At 49.1% G+C, this 23156-nt stretch overlaps 1 protein-coding gene across 1 annotated transcript in view; it reads left to right on the forward strand.

The window, feature by feature from the left end:
• Positions 1-23156, forward strand: part of LOC144113663 (uncharacterized) — a 110343-nt gene that overhangs the window by 63306 nt on the left and 23881 nt on the right. The window contains exons 4-5 of the mRNA XM_077646873.1: positions 18346-18464; positions 20353-20390. Coding sequence (XP_077502999.1) covers positions 20360-20390 — 31 coding nt within the window. The 5' untranslated portion in view covers positions 18346-18464; positions 20353-20359. The remainder of the gene's footprint in view (positions 1-18345; positions 18465-20352; positions 20391-23156) is intronic.

Below are 23156 nucleotides of genomic sequence, written 5' to 3' on the forward strand. Positions count from 1 at the left end.
CATTGCATCCCAGTGGTTGCCACCTGCCACGGTGGGAAGTTTGCTCGCTTTCAGGTAAGCAGCTTGTGATGGCGGCTCAAGGTCATGTGACTTAGATGGCCCATCTAGGTTGCTTCTCTGTGGATTTTTCGCTCCCGACGACGACGGCGCCGGGTTTTCTGCTGAGCGCGATCCTTAGCGCTATCGCGTTAAAAATGTTTACCTTTCTTATAAGATCCATTGGCGAGCTTTCAAAACGCATCAGATAGAACTGAGCTAATTCGCTACTTGATGTCCTCAGCTGGGACGGAAAGACTGCGATTAAAAGAGGTGGTTTTGGCGGGCTCAGCTGCTAATTTTCTTCAGGCTTCTCTGCAAGTCACTTTTAAATTTTATTGTCTTTGACTCTGCCTTTCTCATTCTAAACAAACATCTAATCTTTCGATCAAAGCTGTCCTCGAGTAATGCGACTCATACACTACGAACTTGGAAGGCGTAATCACACTCCATCACCAATCTAATTAGGGAATTAACACCATGCCGAGAAAGTCAATTGCATCCTGTACCATATAACTGTGTTGAGGCAGAGACTTGGGCAATTTGGTACGTATTTAAGAAATAGAAACCACAGCGCAACACACGGCACGAGAAAGGAGCACACGTGTGTCCCGTGTGTTGTGGTGGCTTGCCAGCTTTTTATCTTGAGGTCGGTTGTTTTCCTTGCTGCCGTTCAGCTTTTTCAGCAAGGTCTGCGTCACGGAGAGAACCAGGCAATCCGGGAAGCCTGCTTCGTGCAGCCACGACACCTGAGATGCAAAGCTTGCGTGCATGGCATGGTGGCAGGACTTCTTTAGTGCGGACGCTAAGCATTGGAAGCGATAGCCCTCTTAACAGCCTTAGAACGGTTTGAATGAAATGGCAACAAATCTTTCTTGGCGCGTGGGCAGTATCGCCAGCAAACATGTGAAGGGTGAAAGGTTAGGGTGGAGATCTAAAAACTGTAATTCGTTATTACTGCTAGGCAGTTCGTGAGTGAAGGTGAGGCCCATGCTGTTTCGACCAAACGTACATAAAACATCAGCTACTGCTTTGTCAAAACTAAAATCGCTATTTGTCAAAAGGACTAGGTAATTGTAAACATATCTAAAAACGTTGACTATACAATCCGTACCGCTCCTTGTTGGCCGTTCCTTTGACCGCTCAGTTGACCGCTCCTTGAGTGACGCACTTGACACGTGTCAAGTGCTTCACTCAAGGAGCGGTCAACTTCAGATAAAAATATATTACTAAGTACCGGAGCGACACACGAGCCAATGCAAATGCCTTTTTTTTTGTAGATACGTTTGGTCATTAAAATCAATAAAAGTGGCCTTGAGATAAAAACTCAACTAATGAAATGAAGTTGTCCACATTCAAACCGGTAGCGTTTTGAAAAGCCGCGGCTCTATTTCTATCTGTCAAGATGTTGAGTAATGACATTTCTGCAGTGCGTGATTGCATAGATAGAAATGGAGCCACAGCTTTTCAAAGCGCTACCGTCACATCCGGGCAAGCATGGCATTTTTTAAGGCAAGGCGTTGGAAGTGAGCTGTTTTCTAGCTTGGTCTTTCGCACAGAATTTCGCTCACATGGTGTTTAAAACGCCCGCTAGCTCGAGCTTAGCGCGAGCCGAACGGCCCCCCTCAGCCATCGCCGCATGACTTGGAGCATGGAAGCGTGTGCGCTCTGAACTTCGACTGGAGGACAGCGACTTGCCGCAACGAAACAAGCCTCAAGTTCGCGAAGCGGGCTTCGGCACGCGACAGAAGGCACATCAGCCCATATGTGTGTTGGCCTGCAAATATCCAGGAGTAATTTTGCAGTATTTCGTGACGCAACCAAACGGCGTGCGGCAAACATTGCAACCAGGATGCGTCATGGTGCTTGTAATGAGCGTAGCAGAACATGTAATTGCATGGTGCTCTCGAATTACATGCGCATGCAGCGAACGCCAATCGGCCTAATCCGGCAATGAGTAAATATTCTTGAACCAAAGGTATACCTACCCCCGTAGATGGCAATCCGAAGGAGCGCAACGAGAACAAACCGAGCAGACCGCCGAGAGAGAATCAAATGGACCGGACTCGAAAAAATACTGGTCAGATCCGGCCGACCTGCTCGGGAAAATAATGCTCCAGGTCGGTCCGGGGGTACCCCAAAGCCACACCCTTGAAAAACACTGGTCGGATCCGTCCGACGCACTCAGGAAGAAATATGTACCGGGTCCGTCCGACGCACCTTTAGACGCAGCCTTTAAAAAATACATTGCCATTGAAACGACATTCATGCTTTCAAAATCTGTTCTAGGGTGCTTATTAGCATGTGCAGTCATCCACATGTGCACACCTGTCTGGAGCGCTCGATTGGCGCACCGTGGACGGACGGATAGATGGATGGACGGACGTTTGGATGGATGGATGGATGGATGGATGGATGGATGGATGGATGGATGGATGGATGGATGGATGGATGGATGGATGGATGGATGGATGGATGATGGATGGATGGATGGATGGATGGATGGATGGATGGATGGATGGATGGATGGATCGATGGATGGATGGACGGACGGACGGACGGACGGACGGACGGATTAATGGATGGATGGACAGACATTCGGACAGATGGATGGATGGATCGATGGATGGATGAATCGATGGAATAACCTTGATGCCCAACAGTTACAGGGAGGTCTCTAGCCCTCCCTCCTAGACGATGGCTATAGGAGGTCTTGGATCCCCGCAGCGTCTTCGGCCAGTCTCTGGTCAGAGCTGAGTAGTAGGGTCTCAGGTCTCCCATCGTTCTAGCGTCCTAATATTGCGACCTTCAGGTGGCACCTGTGTGCATCCTCGTATCACATGGTTGAGATCAGCCTCGTCCTTGCATGACTTACACCTATCAGTGTACTGCCCCGGATATAGTTATGACTCTAAGCAACCGGATTAGGATATGAGCTTCCATGCTGGCGAAGCCATGTTGCTGCCTGACCTTTCTCTAACGTGGGGGTCTGCAAGTGGCTATTCGGGTCGTTCCATTGTGTACTGTTGGGTAATCTCCGTATAGCGGACTAAGCGGTCGCGTCCTGTAATAAAAAGTCAGGGTGGCACATCGGCTCTTAAAGGAAGACCTCGGGCCAATTCGTGGGTCGCCTCGTTCCCAGCGAGGGAGGAGTGCGCTGAGTCCAGATAATTTGCATCGGCCCTGTCGTCTTGGCAGGAGTGCAGAATTCGTAGCGTTTCAGGAGAGAGCCTTCCTTTTGTGTAATTCCTCACCACCGACTTGGAGTCGCACACTATCCGCCGCTCGGGTGCGGATCGTCTGCTACCCGTCGCGGGTTGCATTTGGCTTTTCGCTCACCTCAGCTTTGACTCACGACAGGGGACTCCGGAGCTGCCCCCCCCCCCCCTAGTCTGCACCTGTTCGCGCTCAGATCAAGTTTCTGACAAACGTTTCAATTCTAGGATGTTATTACTGTAAATTAAGCACTGTGGCTGAGTTAGTTGACTTCATATAATTTCCCAACCAATAATTTCCCGACAGCAGTCATTGATTGGCTGACTGCTGCTCATAAGCATGATTGCCAGAATTGAAACAGACAGTGCGCCGATTTTTTAATGCGGGCAATCGCATATGTATATTTAAAAAGCTGCTTATGTGAGTATAAGTTTTATATGCATTAAACAAATACACAAAGGAAATAAAAAATATGAAAATGAACATTAAAAAATAATAAAAAGTTGGAGTCTTGACCCCCACAACTCGAAAAAAAGTTTCGAGGTCCCTGCTCACAACGCTACTTTTTGTGTTCACAATCACTAGACACTACGGCTGAAGCAGATATCCACTATTTGGCAATGAAACGCTAAAGGTAAGCGACAGCAGATGCTTCATTTTTTTTCTGTTTCCGTCAGATCTAGCGTTCGAACAGACCCAGTGCTTCATGGTAAAAATGAAGAAACTTATAGACAACTTAAAACCGCAAGGAAGAGGCCTAAATTTTCATTGCTTTTGTGCCATGGTGTCCAAATTGTTTAGAAAATGCGAGCTGTTCACCATCAGACTGACAAGTAGGTACTGCATTCATCGTTGTGCGTGAATGCAACTTCGAGGGCAGTTCATCGAGCGGAACAACACATTTGTCACTGAAAGTAATACTTATAGGTTATCAAAACCATTTTCTACGTAGCATGCTGTGCAGCGAAAATGCTATGGGGAGTGCTTTTGGGGGTCGGCGCTCCCATCCTAGCTGTGGGCCGCTGTGAAATATGCCAGCCTGTGTGAAAATGGGGAAGCCTCCTATTCCCACCGGCGGCTTTCGGCAGCTTCGCGATTGCTTGCACACTCCCTCGCTCGGTTAGTGTGACAAAAGCATAGGTGATTTTGCCTGTCTACTTAGCTCTTTCTCGCTGGGGGTTTCCAAAGCAATTAAAACGAGGGGGGGACGGTGAAGGTAGAGAAGCGGTATTTTGTATTTTTGTATTTGTGTCGTTGATGTGTCGCGTAGGACTAACAACGTGCATGACTTGAACACTTATGACAAAGATGACACAAATTCCCTGTATTGTAAAAAAAAAAAATTCGTTATGAAAACGGGGGAGCGGGAGGCGGCGGGGCTACACGCGTACCCTGTGGTTAAAGGGGCTGCAAGACACCGCTTGAACAGATGCCGGTTACACTTCAGATAGATTCTTTATGTCGCACAGATGCCGACTCAAAAAGAATTACGAGAATCGATGCATAGGAACGGGAGTTATTCAATGAAGAAATTTCAAAATATAACAAACAAAATGCTGCCCTCAACTCTATTTTCGCGCAGCTTCCCATTCCCATTTCACTCTCCAATGACGACACACTGTGCGACCAATCAAAACAGTAATAATAATAATTGGTTTTTTGGGGAAAGGAAATGGCTCAGTATCTGTCTTCATATATCGTTGGACACCTGAACCGCGCCGTAAGGGAAGGGATAAAGGAGGGAGTGAAAGAAGAAAGAGGTCCCGTAGTGGAGGGGGTCCTGAATAATTTAGACCCCCTGGGGATCTTTAACGTGCACAGACATCGCACAGCACACGGGCGCCTTAGCGTTTTGCCTCCATAAAAACGCAGCCGCCGCGGTCGGGTTCGAACCCGGGAACTCCGGATCAGTAGTCGAGCGGCCTAACCACTGAGCCACCGCGGCGGCCATTCTTAGAAACTTCGAACTATTGTCCTGTGCGGCCGATTACCCTAATTAAATCGGATTAAACGTCCGGGCTTCCGCCTCCCCCCCCCCCCCCCCTCCCCTCTTTTTTCGAACTCAACGCCGTAGGTAGGACGAGTCAACAACGGCGGAGTCCAGCGGCGGCTTGCCGCTTTGGCCATCGGCGGAGTGATACGTGAATGAAAGAGTTCACGTGTATTTTTTTTATTATTTCCGTGGGCCTAATTTGCGGCTATATTGTCTGTGACAGAAACTGTTTATTCACAGAAACCTAAAAAAGAAAATAAAAGCGAAAGCGAAGCCCCCACTGGACTGGCTGAAAGGCACTCGATCCACGCGTTGGTTGACTCCGCCTACCTGCCGCGTTCAGTTAAAAAAAAAATGCGGGAGCCGGGCCGTTTAATCCGATTTAATCAGGGCATTCGGCCGCACAGGATAATGATTCCAAGTTTCTGAGAATTCCCGGAACGTTTAGATTGAGTTCCCGCGGTAAAGAGAAGAGTTCAGGTACCTCTTTGGAGCACCTTTAAGTATCGTATTTAGCTCACATTCTGTCGATCCCTGCCGATTCGCGAGATCCCTGTTCATCGCGTAAATGCGCTAAGCATGCATTGAGTTAAATCCATAGAATACGGTTACATCACGGTGCAGACATTTTCAGAATAAAGCGAGGAAATAGTGCCGTCCTATACATTTGAATTTCTGCTCAGGGCAGAGCCTTATAGAAGACAGTACTCAGGCGAAAGTGGTTACTGTCACGGCCTAGCCAGCCTAACTGAACGACCAGATAGTCCAAACTCTGCATCCCTGATACTATAATATGCACACGTCTCTCCCTTTCTTCCTTGAGCAGTTTACTCGCAATAAAGTCACGCGCACTTGAAAATTATCGAAGCGAATTGGCTTCATACATTTCCTTTAATTCGAAGACTTGCCATGTGGCATAAGCAGAGGCTGTCGAGTAGCCAAAGCCCGTGGAGACTGTTCTCATTCAGAAACCTAAGCAGGCTCCCGCTCCTAGTACCCGCCGCGGTGGCTCAGTTAGGGCGCTCGGCCACTGATCCGGAGTACCCGGGTTCCAACCCGACCACGGCGGCCGCGTTTCGATGGAGGCGAAACGCTAAGGCGCCCGTGTGCTGTGCGATGTCAGTACACGTTAAAGATCCCCAGGAGGTCGCAATTATTCCGGAGCCCTCCACTACGGCACCTTTCTTCATTTCTTCTGTTAGTCCCTCCTTTATTCCTTCCCTTACGGCGCGCTTCAGGGTCCGTATTCCGAGTTTGTGTCATAATCTGGCGCGGCCCCACCTGATTGGTCGAAACGTCGGAGGCGGATGTGGTGGTTCGGATACAGCGAAAAGAGCCGAAGAAACCGGACCGATGAAGTCAAACACTTAACAGACCATGCGCTGCGGCAACCGCCACGGAGTGACATCCTGCCGCCGCTCACACTCACAACCGAACCGACATCAACTTCCGGCGTTTCGACCCATCATGTGAGGCCGCTGGGGTAGGTTAAGACGCTTTTTATTATGACACAAACTCGGAATACGGCCCCAGGTGTCCGCCGATATGCAAGACAGATAATGCGCCATTTCCTTTCCGGTAAAAAAAAAATACAGTTTAATTTACTGCTCTTAGTGTTGCCCGTTAGCCATCGCAGTAAGTTCAGTCTTCAGTAATTGTCGTCTTCTTGAGTCCTGCATTCCCGGGCGCGTACATGCATAGCAAAAGCCGGAGCGGGCTCGAACCGGGATTTCGCCGGTGGCGCCACCTACCCGCCTCGGGGACTCTGTGGTTAAAGGGGCTGCAAGACACCGCTTGAACAGATGCCGGTTACACTTCAGATAGATTCTTTATGTCGCACAGATGCCGACTCAAAAATAATTACGAGAATCGATGCATAGGAACGGGAGTTATTCAATGAAGAAATTTCAAAATATAACAAACAAAATGCTGCCCTCAACTCTATTTTCGCGCAGCTTCCCATTCCCATTTCACTCTCCCAATGACGACACACTGTGCGACCAATCAAAACAGTAATAATAATAATTGGTTTTTTGGGGAAAGGAAATGGCGCAGTATCTGTCTCATATATCGTTGGACACCTGAACCGCGCCGTAAGGGAAGGGATAAAGGAGGGAGTGAAAGAAGAAATGAAGAATGAGGTCCCGTAGTGGAGGGCTCCGGAATAATTTCGACCACCTGGGGATCTTTAACGTGCACTGACATCGCACAGCACACGGGCGCCTTAGCGTTTTTCCTCCATAAAAACGCAGCCGCCGCGGTCGGGTTCGAACCCGGGAACTCCGGATCAGTAGTCGAGCGCCCTAACCACTGAGCCACCGCGGCGGGGCAACCAATCAAAACAGCCTATCTTAGCACGTGGAGGAAGTTTACACTCCATGGTTGCCTGTTCTTTGTAACTCGTTCATGCCAAGGCTGGCGGCGCCGTTTGCATGGTTACAACAACCATGTGAACGCCCAGCTGACCCAGCGATGCTTCATCGTCACCACGACGGCGCAGAAGGGAACACTGATCAATGAGAGAGAGAGAGAGGGAGATGAAACATTTATTATTTCATTGAAGTGATCTACGAGTCAGGAAGGCAGACTCCTCAGTTCAGGACTCCGGTGGCTTGGGCGGATGCCTGGACCAGTCTGATGCGACACTGGTCCTCCAGACCATTGCTGGTCAGGGCTGCCTCCCACTGCTCGTATGATGTCTGTAATGTTTTTAAATGAGGTGGTTTTTGGGGAAAATTCCAGGAAATGTGAAACAGCGTAGGTTTTTCGCCGCACCATGGACAGAAGGGGCGGTATTTTGATCAGTGACGTTCCCTTACTTATGGATCCCATCTCGAGCGCGAGATACTGCGACGGTGTGACAGCCTGCGCAAGATATCAGACACATTTCGCATAGCGCGTACCGCTAGTGCTTATCGCCAATCATCGCCCCTAGCGCGCTGGTTGGTCACGGCGAGCAAGGAGCGCGCGCTGTTGACGGGAACGTGGCGCCATCTGGCGCCGCCGCCCGTTGATCCCCCACAAACTGACGATGCGCACTGTCTGCTTAATTTGAACTGAACGCATCATTCCTTGTGACCGAAACGAACGCTTATGGAGTGCAATGGCTCGATGGGATCAACTCTGCAAAGCCGCTCTCAGGTACATAGAGAGTACCCATAAGTGTTAGTGCTAGGTCGTAGGATGTTTACAGAGAGGCGCAAAGTCCGTCGATGCAAAAAGTAGCCAGAGCCTCTAGTGGTGTACTTTTGTGTTACTTGCTTTACAGTGCTTTTATCTAGGGCAAAGTAGTTGGTTTTGTTAATGTAATATAGAACACAAAAACTTGACAAAACGTATCTCTAGTTATTAACACAATTTGCAGTATATTTACTCTTTGTCCAATCATAATGCTCGCCCTTCGTGATGTCATATCCGATGCTAAAAATTGCCACTGTATGGTGACACCGTCAGCGCCATGAATTTGTTTTTGCGAGCTAATTAAAATATTAAAAACAGGAGTATACGTGGTACGACCGATGCTGATAGCATCACTATAACTCCTTCTATGCAACTAACGGACAAAACAATGCACTGAAAATGTGTTTCGGGGCCCCTTTAAGGCACTCGTCTACTGAGCCGGAGCATGTCACAAAATTAGTGCCTGCCTTGTGCTTCTTTTACTTTTTCGGCGGCTGTAGCCACGGCGCCGATGTTTTTCAGAAACATTTCGCGTTGCGCCGACTTTGCTCCCCCCCCCCCCCCGTGTGTGGGAGTGTCTGACTCATCACGACGCTGGAGGGGTCACTCAAAGCCACTCCGTCCTAGTATTGTCGCAGTGAAGGTAGAGAGCGCTTGGGAGTTGGGGAAACAACAGAAGCGGGTTGAAAGCCCCGGCACCTTTCGCGGATTAAGTCGTTATGCCAAATTCTTTCAACATTCCTTCGTGGTTTTTTTTTTCCTTTCAAGATCTGTATCTCTGTACACGGCGCCTGAAGTCTCTTTTTTTTGCGTTAATTTGTTTTTTTGCCACGAGAACACGCGAGCTGGGGAGTTGGTCTGGAGATTTCGGTACGTGCTGTCGTGAGTGAGGTCAGCCAGGGAAGTGGTCGGAAAGCGAGCCTAGGCGGTGGTCTGACGCGTAGAGCGCGGCGACGGTGGCCCCGAAGACGCGAGGCCCAAGTTCGCCCGTATCCGCAAGACCCCATAAGCCCCGCGACGAGCAACCGCAGTTCAACGCTCCCTGCGACCGGGCCTTGCCATTGCGCAGCCAAGCCGCCGTTCCTCCCCCATCAGCCCCGCGACGAGCAACCGCAGCTCAACGCTCCCTGCGACCGGGCCTTTCCATTCCGCAGCCAAGCCGCCGTTCCTCCCCCATCAGCCCCGCGACGAGCAACCGCAGCTCAACGCTCCCTGCGACCGGGCCTTGCCATTGCGCAGCCAAGCCGCCGTTCCTCCCCCATCAGCCCCGCGACGAGCAACCGCAGCTCAACGCTCCCTGCGACCGGGCCTTTCCATTCCGCAGCCAAGCCGCCGTTCCTCCCCCATCAGCCCCGCGACGAGCAACCGCAGCTCAACGCTCCCTGCGACCGGGCCTTGCCATTGCGCAGCCAAGCCGCCGTTCCTCCCCCATCAGCCCCGCGACGAGCAACCGCAGCTCAACGCTCCCTGCGACCGGGCCTTTCCATTCCGCAGCCAAGCCGCCGTTCCTCCCCCATCAGCCCCGCGACGAGCAACCGCAGCTCAACGCTCCCTGCGACCGGGCCTTTCCATTCCGCAGCCAAGCCGCCGTTCCTCCCCCATCAGCCCCGCGACGAGCAACCGCAGCTCAACGCTCCCTGCGACCGGGCCTTTCCATTCCGCAGCCAAGCCGCCGTTCCTCCCCCATCAGCCCCGCGACGAGCAACCGCAGCTCAACGCTCCCTGCGACCGGGCCTTTCCATTCCGCAGCCAAGCCGCCGTTCCTCCCCCATCAGCCCCGCGACGAGCAACCGCAGCTCAACGCTCCCTGCGACCGGGCCTTGCCATTGCGCAGCCAAGCCGCCGTTCCTCCCCACTCACTTGAACTCTTCTCTTTCTGTCCTGTTGCTTGCCGGTTTTCTCGTTCTAATCTTTTGTACTGTATATCCTTCTCACGGCATTGCTGTATCGAAATTGCCCTGTTGTTTTCTTCCTAGTGTTAATTGCAGTGTTCGCGTCTTCATTTTGTGTTTGTGATTTGCGTAGTGCCTGTGTACGGACGCTACTTTGTTGGATTGGGTTGTGTAACATTTTGTTGTTATTCTTTGCCCGAGTAAAGGGATCTGTTACGCAACTAGTATACGCCTCATGCCTCCGGTCAGCGGCTAATCAGGCGTGGCCCCTACGCCGGTCAGCAGTCGAATCTCAATCTTTCGCACGCGGGATGGTCGGCAGGTTGGCCTGATTAATTATAACTACGGCGCCAGCCAAGCGTCTCAACCGCCCACAATATCCTGACAGAGTAGCCGGGTTTGAACCCTACCGCGACGGCCGCGTTTCGATGGAGCCGAATCGCAACAGGCGCCCGTGTGCTGTGCGACGTTAAAGTTAACCAGTTGGTCGAAATGATTCCGGAGCCCTCCACTACGGCACTTCTTTCACTCCCACCTTCCTCCCTTCCCTTACGGCGGAGTTCCGGTGTCCACCGCTGCTGTCGAGAATGGGAACCTCCGCCCAATTTCGCTAACGTCATGTCTAGAAAACGTAATGGAGCACGTTGTCTTAAACAAGCTCCAAATGCACGCCGACGCGGAAGACACGCTTCCCCCGTCCATGATTGGGTCTCGAGGAGGCCTCTTGATTAAGGCCATGTGCAAGACACAGCGAGACATTTTAGATCCAAATCGCATAAGAGCCACGCGTACCGTCCTGGGACTCGATGTGAGTAAGGCCTTTGACAATGTGTCCACACGTTTCCATCATCTCTCACCTGTCATTGATGAACGTAGGCAAAGGACACACGACTACACCGCCACCTTTCTGAACCAACGCACGGCTACGTTGCATTTCGGGAACAAAAGCAGACAAATTTACACTCGGCACCAGAGGAACCCCGCAAGGCGCTGTACTTTCACCTTTTCTCTTCAACCTTAATATGGGTGACCTCCCGCGTCTGTTAGATGCTATCCCACATATACACCATTCTATATACGCCGACGACATCACCATATGGACCAACTCCGGATCCGATGGAGAGATTGCAGAGGTCATTACAATGAGCTACCGACACGGTATACACTCGTGCAGGGGGAACGGCCTTGCTTGTTCAGCGGCTGAATCGGAACTCTTAGTTATCCGGAACGAACAAGCCTCACAGGCAGCACCCGACCCTCGGAAGCCCATCGAGTTTCAGACTGACAACCATCCAATACCCCCGGTACTCACGATCAGGGTTCTTGGCATGTTTATTCAGAATAATACTCACAACACGGAAGCGATCCGCCGTATACACGTCACGGCGCACCAGATAGGCGGGCTGGTGAGAAGCATTGCCACCCGTAGCAGGGGCACGAGAGAAGCCGACCTATGCAGGATCATGCAGTCATTCATGATAAGTCGAATCCCGTACGCCTGCCCGTAGGGACGAAGAGGCACTTAATATCATCATTAGAACGGCATACAAGACGGCCCTTGGCCTGCCGGCATACGCCAACTCAGATCGACTGCTGCAGTTGGGAATTTTTAACACGCTCGCTGAACTAATCGAAGCCCATAACACGGCACAAGTGACCCGCTTGTCGCGCACTGTTGCAGCACGCGTAATTCTCGACAAACTCCACATCCACCCCGCTGTGATGTGCAGCATCACATTTATCAGTCGACGTTACTAGTAGACTAGTTTTCAAACCAGTGGCCAAGAACATGCTGCCAGGCAGGCACGACGCCTGCAGGAAATCAAGGGCGCAGGCCCTTGAGAAGCAGTACGAGAACGAACCACGAGCAGTGTACGTGGACGCAGCTCAGCATATCAAAGGCGGAACATACGCGGCAAGTATGGCCACTCCGAAGTCAGTCCTCGTTAACGCCACCTTTCACGCTAGCTCTATACGCGAGGCAGAGGAAGTAGCTATCGCACTGGGTCATCGCGGATCCCCGCACCAAAACTATTCTAAGCGACTCTAAGAGCGCCATTCAGAAATTGGAGGGGACACACAAGCTCCGCCTTGAGGGTATGACGCGATAGCGTAATGGGTTAGTTCCCATACGTGCAGAAGGTGCCGCGTGAACCTGATGCTGCTGATGCTACGTAGTACGTTGAAACGGACGCGCGGAGCGGCAAACCACGTAGAAGCGCTGCCAGGCGCCTTGCCGAAACGCGCGGGACTGAAGTCGCAGTAGTATAGTTCGTCGGCTCATCGTTCTCGACAAACCCGATGCCACGAGCGCCAGCATAGCTTCCGCACCGAACGAACGTCAGCAAGCCGCAAGCTTCGAGGAGGGAGTGGTTTTAGTGGGCACCCCGTGATGGCGCTTCGTGCGCGCCAAGCGAAGAGGAAAAGTAACGGAAACGTAATTTGCTACTCGCTTAACTGCGACTTCTGTAATTTCCATGCTCATAATTACTAATATTCACCCCAGTGTATGTCTCTAAAGAACCCTTCTAAGACAAAACCGAATTCACTAGACGCGCCTTTGGTTAGCGCGCTCGGCTACTGATCCGGAGTTTCCGGGTTCGAACCCGACCGCGGCGGCTGCGTTTTTATGGAGGCAAAACGCTAAGGCGCCGTGTGCTGTGCGTGTCAGTACACGTTAAAGATCCCCAGGTGGTCGAAATTATTCCGGAGCCCTCCACTACGGCACCTCTCTCTTCCTTTCTTTCACTTACTCCTTTATCCCTTCCCTTATGGCGCGGTTCAGGTGGCCAACGATATATGAGACAGATACTGCGCCTTTTCCTCTCCCCCAAAACCAATTATTATTATTATTAGACGCGCCTTTGTTCATTCCATACCGTCGAGTCGGCGTGTTGCGCCCTGACGGCTCAGAAATCTCCTGGGCCAGATGGCATTACTAGCGAGTTCTATAAAACATTTTCCACTTTGCTAGCGCCTGTCTTGAAGGTTTTCCAGGCGTCTGGTTTTTTCCAGGCGTCAGGTTGTTGGTTTTTTTGCCCTCCGCTTTCTATTCTGGGCATACTATATTAATTCCAAAAAGCACAGATTCAAATCGGTTGAAAACAGTTGAGGGATATCGTCCAATTTCCCTGTGTAATGTAGATTTAAAACTTTTTTCAAAGGTTCTTTGCAATCGTCTGCAGCTAGTTGTCGCTCCCTTAATAGGCACGCATCAAGTCTGCAGTATCAGAGGCCGCAGCATCCAAGCCCATATTCACATTGCATGTTCAGTAGTGGAGACAGTATCAGATGAGATCGGACAAGTAGCTCTAATTAAGATTGACCTTGCCAAGGCCTTTGATAAAGTCCGTCAAGATTTTTTGTTTGCGGTCTTAGATAATGCAAATATTGGAGATGCTTTGCTTAGGGGCATAAGACTGTGCTATAAGGAGTCCTAAGCAAGGCTAATTGTTAACCAAGAGCTAAGCAAGCGTATTCCATTGAAATTATCTGTTCGCCAAGGCTGTTCATTATCGCTTTTTTGTTTGCTCTATATAGTGAACCCCTTTTCCTCAGTATTAATAACTGCGCTTCTATCCGTAATTTCTCAGTGTGAAATTAAGATTTTAGCCTATGCAGGTGGTCGAAATTATTCCGGAGCCCTCCACTACGGCACCTCCTTCTTCCTTTCTTCTATCACTCCCTCCTTTATTTGTTCCCTTACGGCGCGGTTCAGGTGCCCGCCGATATATGAGACATATACTGCGCAATTTCCTTCCCCCAAAACCAATTATTATTATTATTATTATTAGCCTATGCAGATTATGTCGCCCTCTTTTGTTTTGACGAAAAGAGTGTGCTTGAGGCATTGCATTTCACTGAACAGCTTTGCAAGGTATCAGGTGCGGGTCTTAATCTAGATAAATCCAAGGGGTCTTGGTTGGGCTATTGGAGTACAACGCCAAGTCATTATCGTGGCATAAGCTGGGACTGAGGCACCCTTCACTACCTAGGGGTTCCTCTTCACCAAATTCGCAACAGTGTCGCCTACTGGGATTCACAGATAGTCTCCATGATGCGACAAACCCAGGCTTGGATGGGTAGGGAACTTTCAGTGTTTGCTCGGGCTGAAGTCTGCAACATTTTTTTTATTTGCAAAACTTGCCTATGTGATGCAGGTTCTCCGCTCTGCGAGGAAGAAAGTGCAGGTGATGCAGAGAATATTTGCTACATTCGTACGGCGTTCCCAATGGGAACCCATGCGTTGACAACCAATTCCTTTCTCTAGAGTCTGATGGAATCGGTCTTGTTCACTAATTCGTGCATCAGCTCGTTTCGCGTTTTTTTTTCTTTTTCAACTCGTCAAACCAGCCTTTTTTTAGCAGCTGTGCTTATTGGGCGTCTCAGACCTCATTTGCCTTTCCTATTCGCGCCGACGGGACACACTCGTGAGGGGCCTTTATGGTGATTCCTTAATGAAGTTGCTGACACCTTCAATTTCCTCACTGTGCGCTTTTATTTAGACTACCTGTATAGCCCCTCCAGAAGGCAGATGACTCAGGCACTTGCAGAGTATTTGTTCCCTGTACCGTTGTATCGGCAACCTTTTCTGGAATTCCTTGACACCAGTGTTTTAAAACGTGTTAGGCGAATGTGCAGTTTCTTCTGCCGCAAGAACATTCTTCTTTTAACTGCACACATCCACGCTGCCTGTGAAGGCATGGCTTCATGCTAAGGAGATGCTTGCGCCATGGACGGTGAATTGCCGCCTGTGCAATACACCAGAGACAACTGACCATTGTTTTATTCTGTGCATTGACTCTATACTCTTCTGGGACATTTTACAACGAACAGTTAAGAAGTACATTAACATCACAGCCTACAGTATCCGTTTTTTTCCATGTGAAGAAAAACTGTCTTGTGCCACATGATCTATTTATGTTGCTGGGACTATTTAGTCTCTGGAAGAGCCGCATGATGGGCCGCCACGCCGAATCACCACTGTCGTCGAAATCTTCGTTTCGTGAACAATGCGCTTTGGTGCGGGGAGTATATGCCACTCTGCAAGAGCTGCCTAGCTGGCTCCCCTATCTGGATGCATGTGCGTGCCTCGCACTCCGGAGGCCCTGGTTAGATTCCCCAACTCGACCAATTTTCTACTCGGTTTTATATATTAATGCTTCTGGGATTTTTCGCTAACGGCCAACACCGCCGACGTCGGCGACGACGCCCGGGGCGCTTAACGCTATCGCGTAAAAATTTCGCCAAAAACTCTGTAAGCGCGCTCGCAATGCGAATAACCTAACTCTCGCTCACAACATAAATCTCGTATGGGTTCCGGCTCACGCGGGTAACTCCAGAAAAGAGGATGTCGACCGTCTAGCCCGAGGTTTAACCAACCGGGGGACGGGAGACCTCTCGGGAGCGGACGCCCCAACCGAGGCGCCTCGCTCGTACGCGGAGATCACAAACTTATATCGCGAGCTAAGATGCACGTATCCCGCCCCTCACCCCGACCTGGACAGGGCAAAATCCACGACACTCAGACGCCTACAAACAAAGGCAATTCTTAGCCCCTACCGATTATGTTTTATCACAAACAGTGAATATGATGACGACCCTGCATGCCCCCACTGCGGTGACGGGATGCACGCCACCCAAGACCGTATTTTATGGGAATGCGCTAGCAATCCCCTCCGACGACACTCTTGCCAGCTCCCTCGGCGGAGGAATGGGACACGCTCTTGGCCAGTTCAAGAAAAACAACGCAACTAGCCCTCATCAGGCGGGCTCAAGAGGTCGCCACCTGCTGGAGGCCACCCTGGACTCGCCCAGGCCATAACTAACCCCTTCCACTTTGTGGCACGGACATATGTGAGACAATTACTGCGCCATCCCCTTTCCTCAAAAACCAACTTTCATTTCCGGTGGCGCCACCGCTGCGTCATGAAAAAAAAAGGACACGTGCTTCCGTCGGCAAACCTAATCATCTAGACGCCATTCTACCACGGTCGCAAGCATCCCTCAGCAGCACGCTAGTCGGCGGCGTTCGTATAGACCACGTCCTGTGAGTTTTTAAAGCGTTTGTCCAGAGCATCGGCTCTCTACGCTCTTTGTGGTGTTCCGGATGCATGTTCCTCGGTAGTTTGGGGATCTTGAGGCGGATCCTCACCTTCCGCGCCACGTCGAACTTGATGCCTTGTTGTACTTCGTAGCCGAACGCTAGCTTCGGTAGAATGTGTCTGCCGGTAGGGTTGCTCGCGAGTCTTTTGTCACAGCGACAACAGGCAGGCTTTTAGGATTTCCTCCAACGTATTGTGAAGTCCTATGTCCATTAGTGTTTCATTCGCCGTGTTAATTGGCAGCCCCAGCGCTTGCTTAACAACCCGCCGCGGTGGCTCAGTGGTTATAAGAGCGCTCGACTACTGATCCGGAGTACACGGGTACGAACCCGGCCGCGGCGGCCGCGTTTCGATGGAGGCGAAACGCTAAGGCGCCGGTGTTTTGTGCGATGTGAGTGCACATTAAAGATCCCCAGGTGGTCGAAATTATTCCCGAGCCCTCCTCTACGGCACTTCTTTTCCTCCTTTCACTCCCACCTTCCTCCCCTTACGGCGCAGTTCCGGTGTCCTCCGACACACGAGAGACAATTACTGCGCTATTTTCTTTCCTCAAAAACCAATTTTCATTTCCGGTGGCACCACCACTGCGTCATGAAAAAAAGAGCACGCGCTTCCCCCACCCGTCGACAAACCTAATCATCTTGACGCCATACTACCACGGCCGCGAGCATCCCTCGGAAGTCCCGGTAGTCGGCGGCGTTCGTACTGACCGCGTCCTGTGAGTTTTTAAAGCGTTTGTCCAGACCCTCAGCTCTCTTTTCTCTCCGCTCTTTGTGGTGTTCCTGATACATGTTCCTCGGTAGTGGGGGGATCTTGAGGCGGGTCCTCACCTTCCGCGCCACGCCGACCTTGATGCCTTGCTGTACTTCGTAGCCGAACGCTAGCTTCGGTAGGTGTCTGCCGGCAGGGTTGCTCGCGAGTCTTTCGTCACTGCGACACCAGGCAGGCTTTTAGTTAGCGCCTGTGGTTAGCGCCTCAGTGGTTAGGACGCTCGGCTACTGATCCGGAGCAGAGTCACTGGAAAAATTTTTTTCCAGTGACTCTAGAGTACCCGGGTTCGAACCCGACCGTGGCGGCCGCGTTTCGATGGAGGCGAAACGCTAAGGCGCCCGTGTTCTGTGCGATGTCAGTGCTCGTTAAAGATCCCCGGGCGGTCGAAATTATTCCGGAGCCCTCCATTACGGCACCTCTTTCTTTCTTTAACTCCCTCCTTTATCCCTTCCCTTGCGGTGCGGTTCAGGTGTGCGTCGAGATGTGAGACAGATATACTCTTCCATTTCCTTTCCCCAAAAAACAATTTTCATTTTTCTTCTGACTCTCGCAGTGCTTGAGGCTGAGGTAGGGGCGTCGTAGGCGATCCTACCTATTACGCAGGCCTGGACTAGCCTTACCACTGCTACACGGACGTTTCGAATGCCTTCCAACCGAACGTCATTCGACTCGACTGCCGAACTTACGCTGCTATACGAAAATTTTTCAACGGCATTCGGTTCAGATGACATGCGAGTCGTCGGCGCCCCGCGGAGACATTCCAGATTCTGGAAAGCCTTCGAAACGCAAACACAGCCCGAACCGACCAAGAGCCTTCGCCGCCGCCGCCGCTTCGGCCCGCCCACAGCCGCGCGACTGCTTTCGGTTCTGTGGCTGCTCATTTCGATAACCGCTGCTAGCTTTTTTCTGCTGTTTGTTTAGCAAATAGCTCGTGTTCTGTCTGAGTGAGTGCTCGAAATTAATAGTACACTAATGGACATTTACCGCGTGAGCATGGAATTTCCCCAGGAGTGCGCCGATGCGGAGGACTGCGCTCGATCATACTGCTCAGCTATAATGCGCGTTTGCATGGCATAAAACGCAACCCGCTCTTTGGTTGTAGTAGATAATCTTTCATCTTTTGTGCCGGTTGTTTCCGTGCTTGTTTACGCAGTGCGACAATTTGTGGGAAGAGCCGATACGATCGTTGAGAAACTCTTCACAGCCGGGTTGCTGACATACCGAAGGACCGGCGCTTCTCGCTAATTGTCCTGACTTCCGCCGACGTGACCAGTAAGTACTTTAAAGTACCTTTAAGTAGTTTAAAATAAACAAATTTATCCAGAAGTATACTTGGTGACCATTCTCGTTAATTGAAACGGCTTGACTTAATTGTTATCCACAAACTAGCAAGACTGCTGCTGGCCGTAAAGCAGTGCTCGGCAGCCTGGGTCACACTGGCCCTTCCCGTTCATCGTATGTGCGCTCTGCGATGCAATCAATAGTTGATTTCAGGTCACTGTTGTCAAAACTACAATCGTTGACCATCTGCATTCGCTAACACTTGCGGATTCGCTCTTCACAACCGCCTAAATCACAGACCGAACCCTGCGGACTCGCTAGGCCTAGTCGTCGCGGCATTCGGGAAGGGATCGAGCTACTCGCTGTCGATTAACATTAATTTGGCAAGCGCTTATCACTGGTGAATGTTCAAGTGTGCACATGTGAAATATTTCCAATATGGACAAGGTAGAAGCGCGAATATATTCGCACCGTCGCCTCATCTGCGTGTTTTCGCTCAGTCGCCGAACTGCGAGGACATGAAGGCTGATCGCCCACCTATTGGATTCGTCGGTGTCGCTGGCGTAAAAAAATTGTCCCGCTACAATCATATGCTGCTGTTGACAGTGATAGTGTCGTTGTCGCATTAGTGTGACCGCAGTGACCGCCGCCGTCAACGTGGTTGCACTGAAAACTAGCTGAAGCTTTTGGATTCGTTTGGAAGGTGTACGTACGTACTATAGCACCTCTGGAGTCTGTCGAGTCTAAATGTCATTCCAAGTCTCAAATGCCATTCGACTCAGATGCCATTCGAATGGGCCGAATGGTCCTCCTGATGAAATTCATGGTTGCTGAGCGCAGCCTTCGAGTTTTCTGATTGTTTCCCTGTTGCGTCCATTCGCCTGGATCAGCAGTCCCACTACTAAGTGGATGCTTTCCGGCATTTGCGGTTTCTCATTCTTCGTGCCCCTCCAGGCGCGGTTGGTACAGCAGTATAGTTCTGAGTTTTGTGGCGAGCATTTCAGCTCCCTGTCCGCCTGCAAAGTTTCCTCGATTTGGCAGTCGCTTCCTTTAGCGACCCAGTGCTTAATGTCATCTGCATACAGGTGCTTGTTAGGCCTTCGATGACTGAGTTTCTCGCGAAGCTTGATCATGGCCACGCGCACCGTGGAGTACACTAGCGCCATTTACGATACTGCACCTTATAATGCACATTCCCATGGACTGTATTTAACTCCTTATGTCTTTAAAAGCTATGTTGGGTCGGGTACGCACCTTTGATTGTCATAGATGCCGAGTAGAGTGCGCCGTTTGAGCGCTCTAGACAGGTGTATGGATGACAGTGCGCAATACTCGATGTGAGCATGGTTCGTGTAACATCACGCTACATTTTGACCGATGTGAAAAAATCCATGCTCTCCATACGATAGGAAATACATAATCCAGCAGATGTATTTCCCAGAAACCCCTTTCAGCTGTGTGAAGCCGATCCTTCACTAAAATGGTTAATAATTATTCCGTGCTGCATGCATGTGCGAGGAAATTGGGAGTCTGACGTAGCTTCCTCAATATCTGAGTGGCATAAATTAAAGCGCATTCTTGCTGTTACTGTGTAACATGAAGGAAAGAAAAATTGTGTGTAAGAGCAATCCTAGCGGACAAGTGCTAAACATATAGTGACGTTGGTGGCTGAAAGGCTATGATATTGAAATTTTGATGCAGACATCATAGGGTAAGGCTGAAACCAAAATTTGACAAAGCCTTTGCAAGCCCTTGAACCGAAAGCCAATTCGATCCTTAAGAAAATGTTTGAAACGGTAAACGAGGAACGATTTGATGCTGCGAAAACTCAGAATGTTTTGTTTGCCTGTTTACCGAGTATATTGCTACTTGTCCACAGGTGAGCGATGGAATGTTCCATGAGCGATGCCATGAAAGGTAAGCTTTCTCCAACGCATTGTCCTGTCATTATAATCGTTGATGTCGGTTTTCTCGACACCATGTTTTAGATTTTTGTTACTGAAAATGTTCACTTTTCTATCAGACTTCTCTGTGCGCCACCATGGGTAATGCACGCTACGTTAAACACATGCTGAAAGGCGCGTGCGCCTCCAGGAAATGCGCGTATGCTTGGACATTGAAAACATCTAGATCGATAAAGAAGGTAGCTTGTATATACAAGAAGCAGACTGCTTCATATGTGTTCACCTTGATAACAAAGTCTGTGCTCTAATGCTTCCAAAACACGACACAGTCGTTAGCAGTCCCTCCCCCCGCAAATGGTTTGAACTGCACCACAGCTTGTTACTTATCTCTGGTGAACATGACATGTGCCCCGGATGCTTGAAAGCTGAAGATGTGTGCTGCTAGAAAGCGCCTATGCATATGCAGCTCCATGTATTTGTAGCTTCACTTTCGCTGTAGTCAGCTGTAGCTTTTACCCAAAATAAGGACAGCAGTGTGTACGGTTTCAAAGCGAATGCTTCTTCAGTAAAATGTGGCTCAATAAATGGTGCCAACCTGAAAACGGGGAACAATGGCCCAAAAGCAAACCTCACTTATCTGCGAAACCCCATGTAGTACTGCTGTCGTGGTCAAGACATGGGGTCAAAAGGGGGCCTGCTGCAATCCTTCCCTTTCATAAATGAGGTAAAAGATCATTGCTGGTAATTTTGGCAGGAGATTCTGGCTCTCTTTTAATTCATATTATTAATCACCTCTTTCTCAGTTCATTTTCTGCTAATCTACACATCCTTAAATACAAATTGAAGGAATCAATTCATCAGAGCCTGGATATGCACAGATTTAGTTTTTTTTGGATGGTTTGTATCTGCCCTCTGGCACCCACCTAAAATGTGTGGTGTTGCACATTGGTTTTTTCTCCTTTGTCACCACTGCTCCAAGTAACCACACCCATGCAAGGTCACAAGTGAAGCATCATCTGAGTAGAAATTTGCCTCAAAAGAGAGCTGCAGTTCTTCCACAACTACACAGTGTGAACACAAAGCCACAGGTGGTACATCTTGCAAGGGCAGCACAAATATATGCATGTATGGTACATATTACAGTAGCAGAAGCTAAGTGGCTGAACATAGAAACTTGTAACTTGTACAACTGATGTTGTAGTTCCCTTTCAGTTACAGAACGACATCGCGTAATAGTCATCGCATAATATCTTTCGAGGTGTCAGCTGCAATATTCATTTCTGAACAACTGCTCAAAATTCAAAACATTTCAATGCTTTTGTCTTTATTGCACATATGAGAATACTGAATGGTTTATTACTTGATATCAGTAAATGTGACTGTCACATTTTCCTGCATGCTCAAAGAAAAAAAAAAACTCTCCTCAAGTGTGTGCACATGCATTTCATATGGAAAACTGTTAGCTGTATATCTGTGTGTAGTGCATGATTGTGATAACATTAGTAACAGCTGTTGTGACTATTAGAAGAATGAAATATGTACACAAGTTGTAAATGACCCATAACGTGTAACTAGCTTTCATAATTTTGACATGTGTCTGCTGTGTGAATAATTTTAACCCGAATAAGCCTGATCTTTCTTTTTCAGATGTTGATGATGGAATGAGGTACTTTAATTCAGCGTTTAGACGTTGACTGTGAAAAATGAACATTGAATTTGTTCAGGGGATGATTTTGCCGTACCTCAGCTTCAAGCACAGTAAATCTGGGGTAATTTTTTTGGATACAGGTTCCAGGACTACTCTTCATGCAATCAAATCTACAACAGGGCTTTAACTAGCATTCCAGAAATAAAGAAACCATTTGAAATTGGGCTGTGAATTATATCTGCATGGGAATAGTGCTACTGCCTGCATCAAACAGCAAGGCAACAATTCTTCATTCATTTACAGCATATTTATGTGTGCATCCAGGGGCAAAATGAGAACATACGGGTTATGTCCGCTTAGGATGTGAAAATGGGGTTTTTTTGTTTGGTGGGCTTATTTGCTTTCTGGTAAGTTTTAAAGTGATGCTAAGAACAATTTTTGTGAATTTGCATTGAAAACTTTGCTTACCATCTTTCAGCCATCTTGATGCATTTTTTACTTGTTAGGTGCATTTGTTTTTTCCAGAAAATTGTTTTCAAATAAGCTATATAATTTTCTACCCTCTTGAAGCATTTGGTGACATCCATGATATGGCAGCGTTACCGAGGACTGAAACCGAAGTAATAAAAGTGATGTTGTGCCTTGTTTTTGAAACATAAAAACCTATTTGAGGTGAGGTAGGTATGCAAACAATATAATAACAATTCTTTAGAAATAGATATTGTGTGCAACTATCTACTCCATACTTACTCCCAGCAGAATGAGAAAAAGCGCCTCATGATGACATGCGAAATGCTATACGGCATGGAACTGGTATTTCTTCACTGGTATTTGTTTGGAACTGGTAGTTGTTCAGAAATTAATATTGCAGCTGACACCTCCAATGACATATTTCATACAGTGCAACAGCTATGTATGTTAAAGGTTTAGGTATGCTACTATTATGTCGTTCTGTAACCAAAAAAGGAAGCACATCATCAATTGCTACTACAAGTTTCTATGTTCAGCCACCAGGTATGCAAACAGTATAATAACCATTTTTTAGAAATATATATTATGTGAAACCATCTACTCCATACTTACTCCCAGCACAATGAGGAAAAGCGCCTCATGATGACATGCAAAATGTTA

The sequence above is a fragment of the Amblyomma americanum genome, chromosome 1 (assembly GCF_052857255.1).
Source record: "Amblyomma americanum isolate KBUSLIRL-KWMA chromosome 1, ASM5285725v1, whole genome shotgun sequence".
In the NCBI taxonomy this organism is placed as follows: Eukaryota; Metazoa; Arthropoda; class Arachnida; order Ixodida; family Ixodidae; genus Amblyomma; species Amblyomma americanum.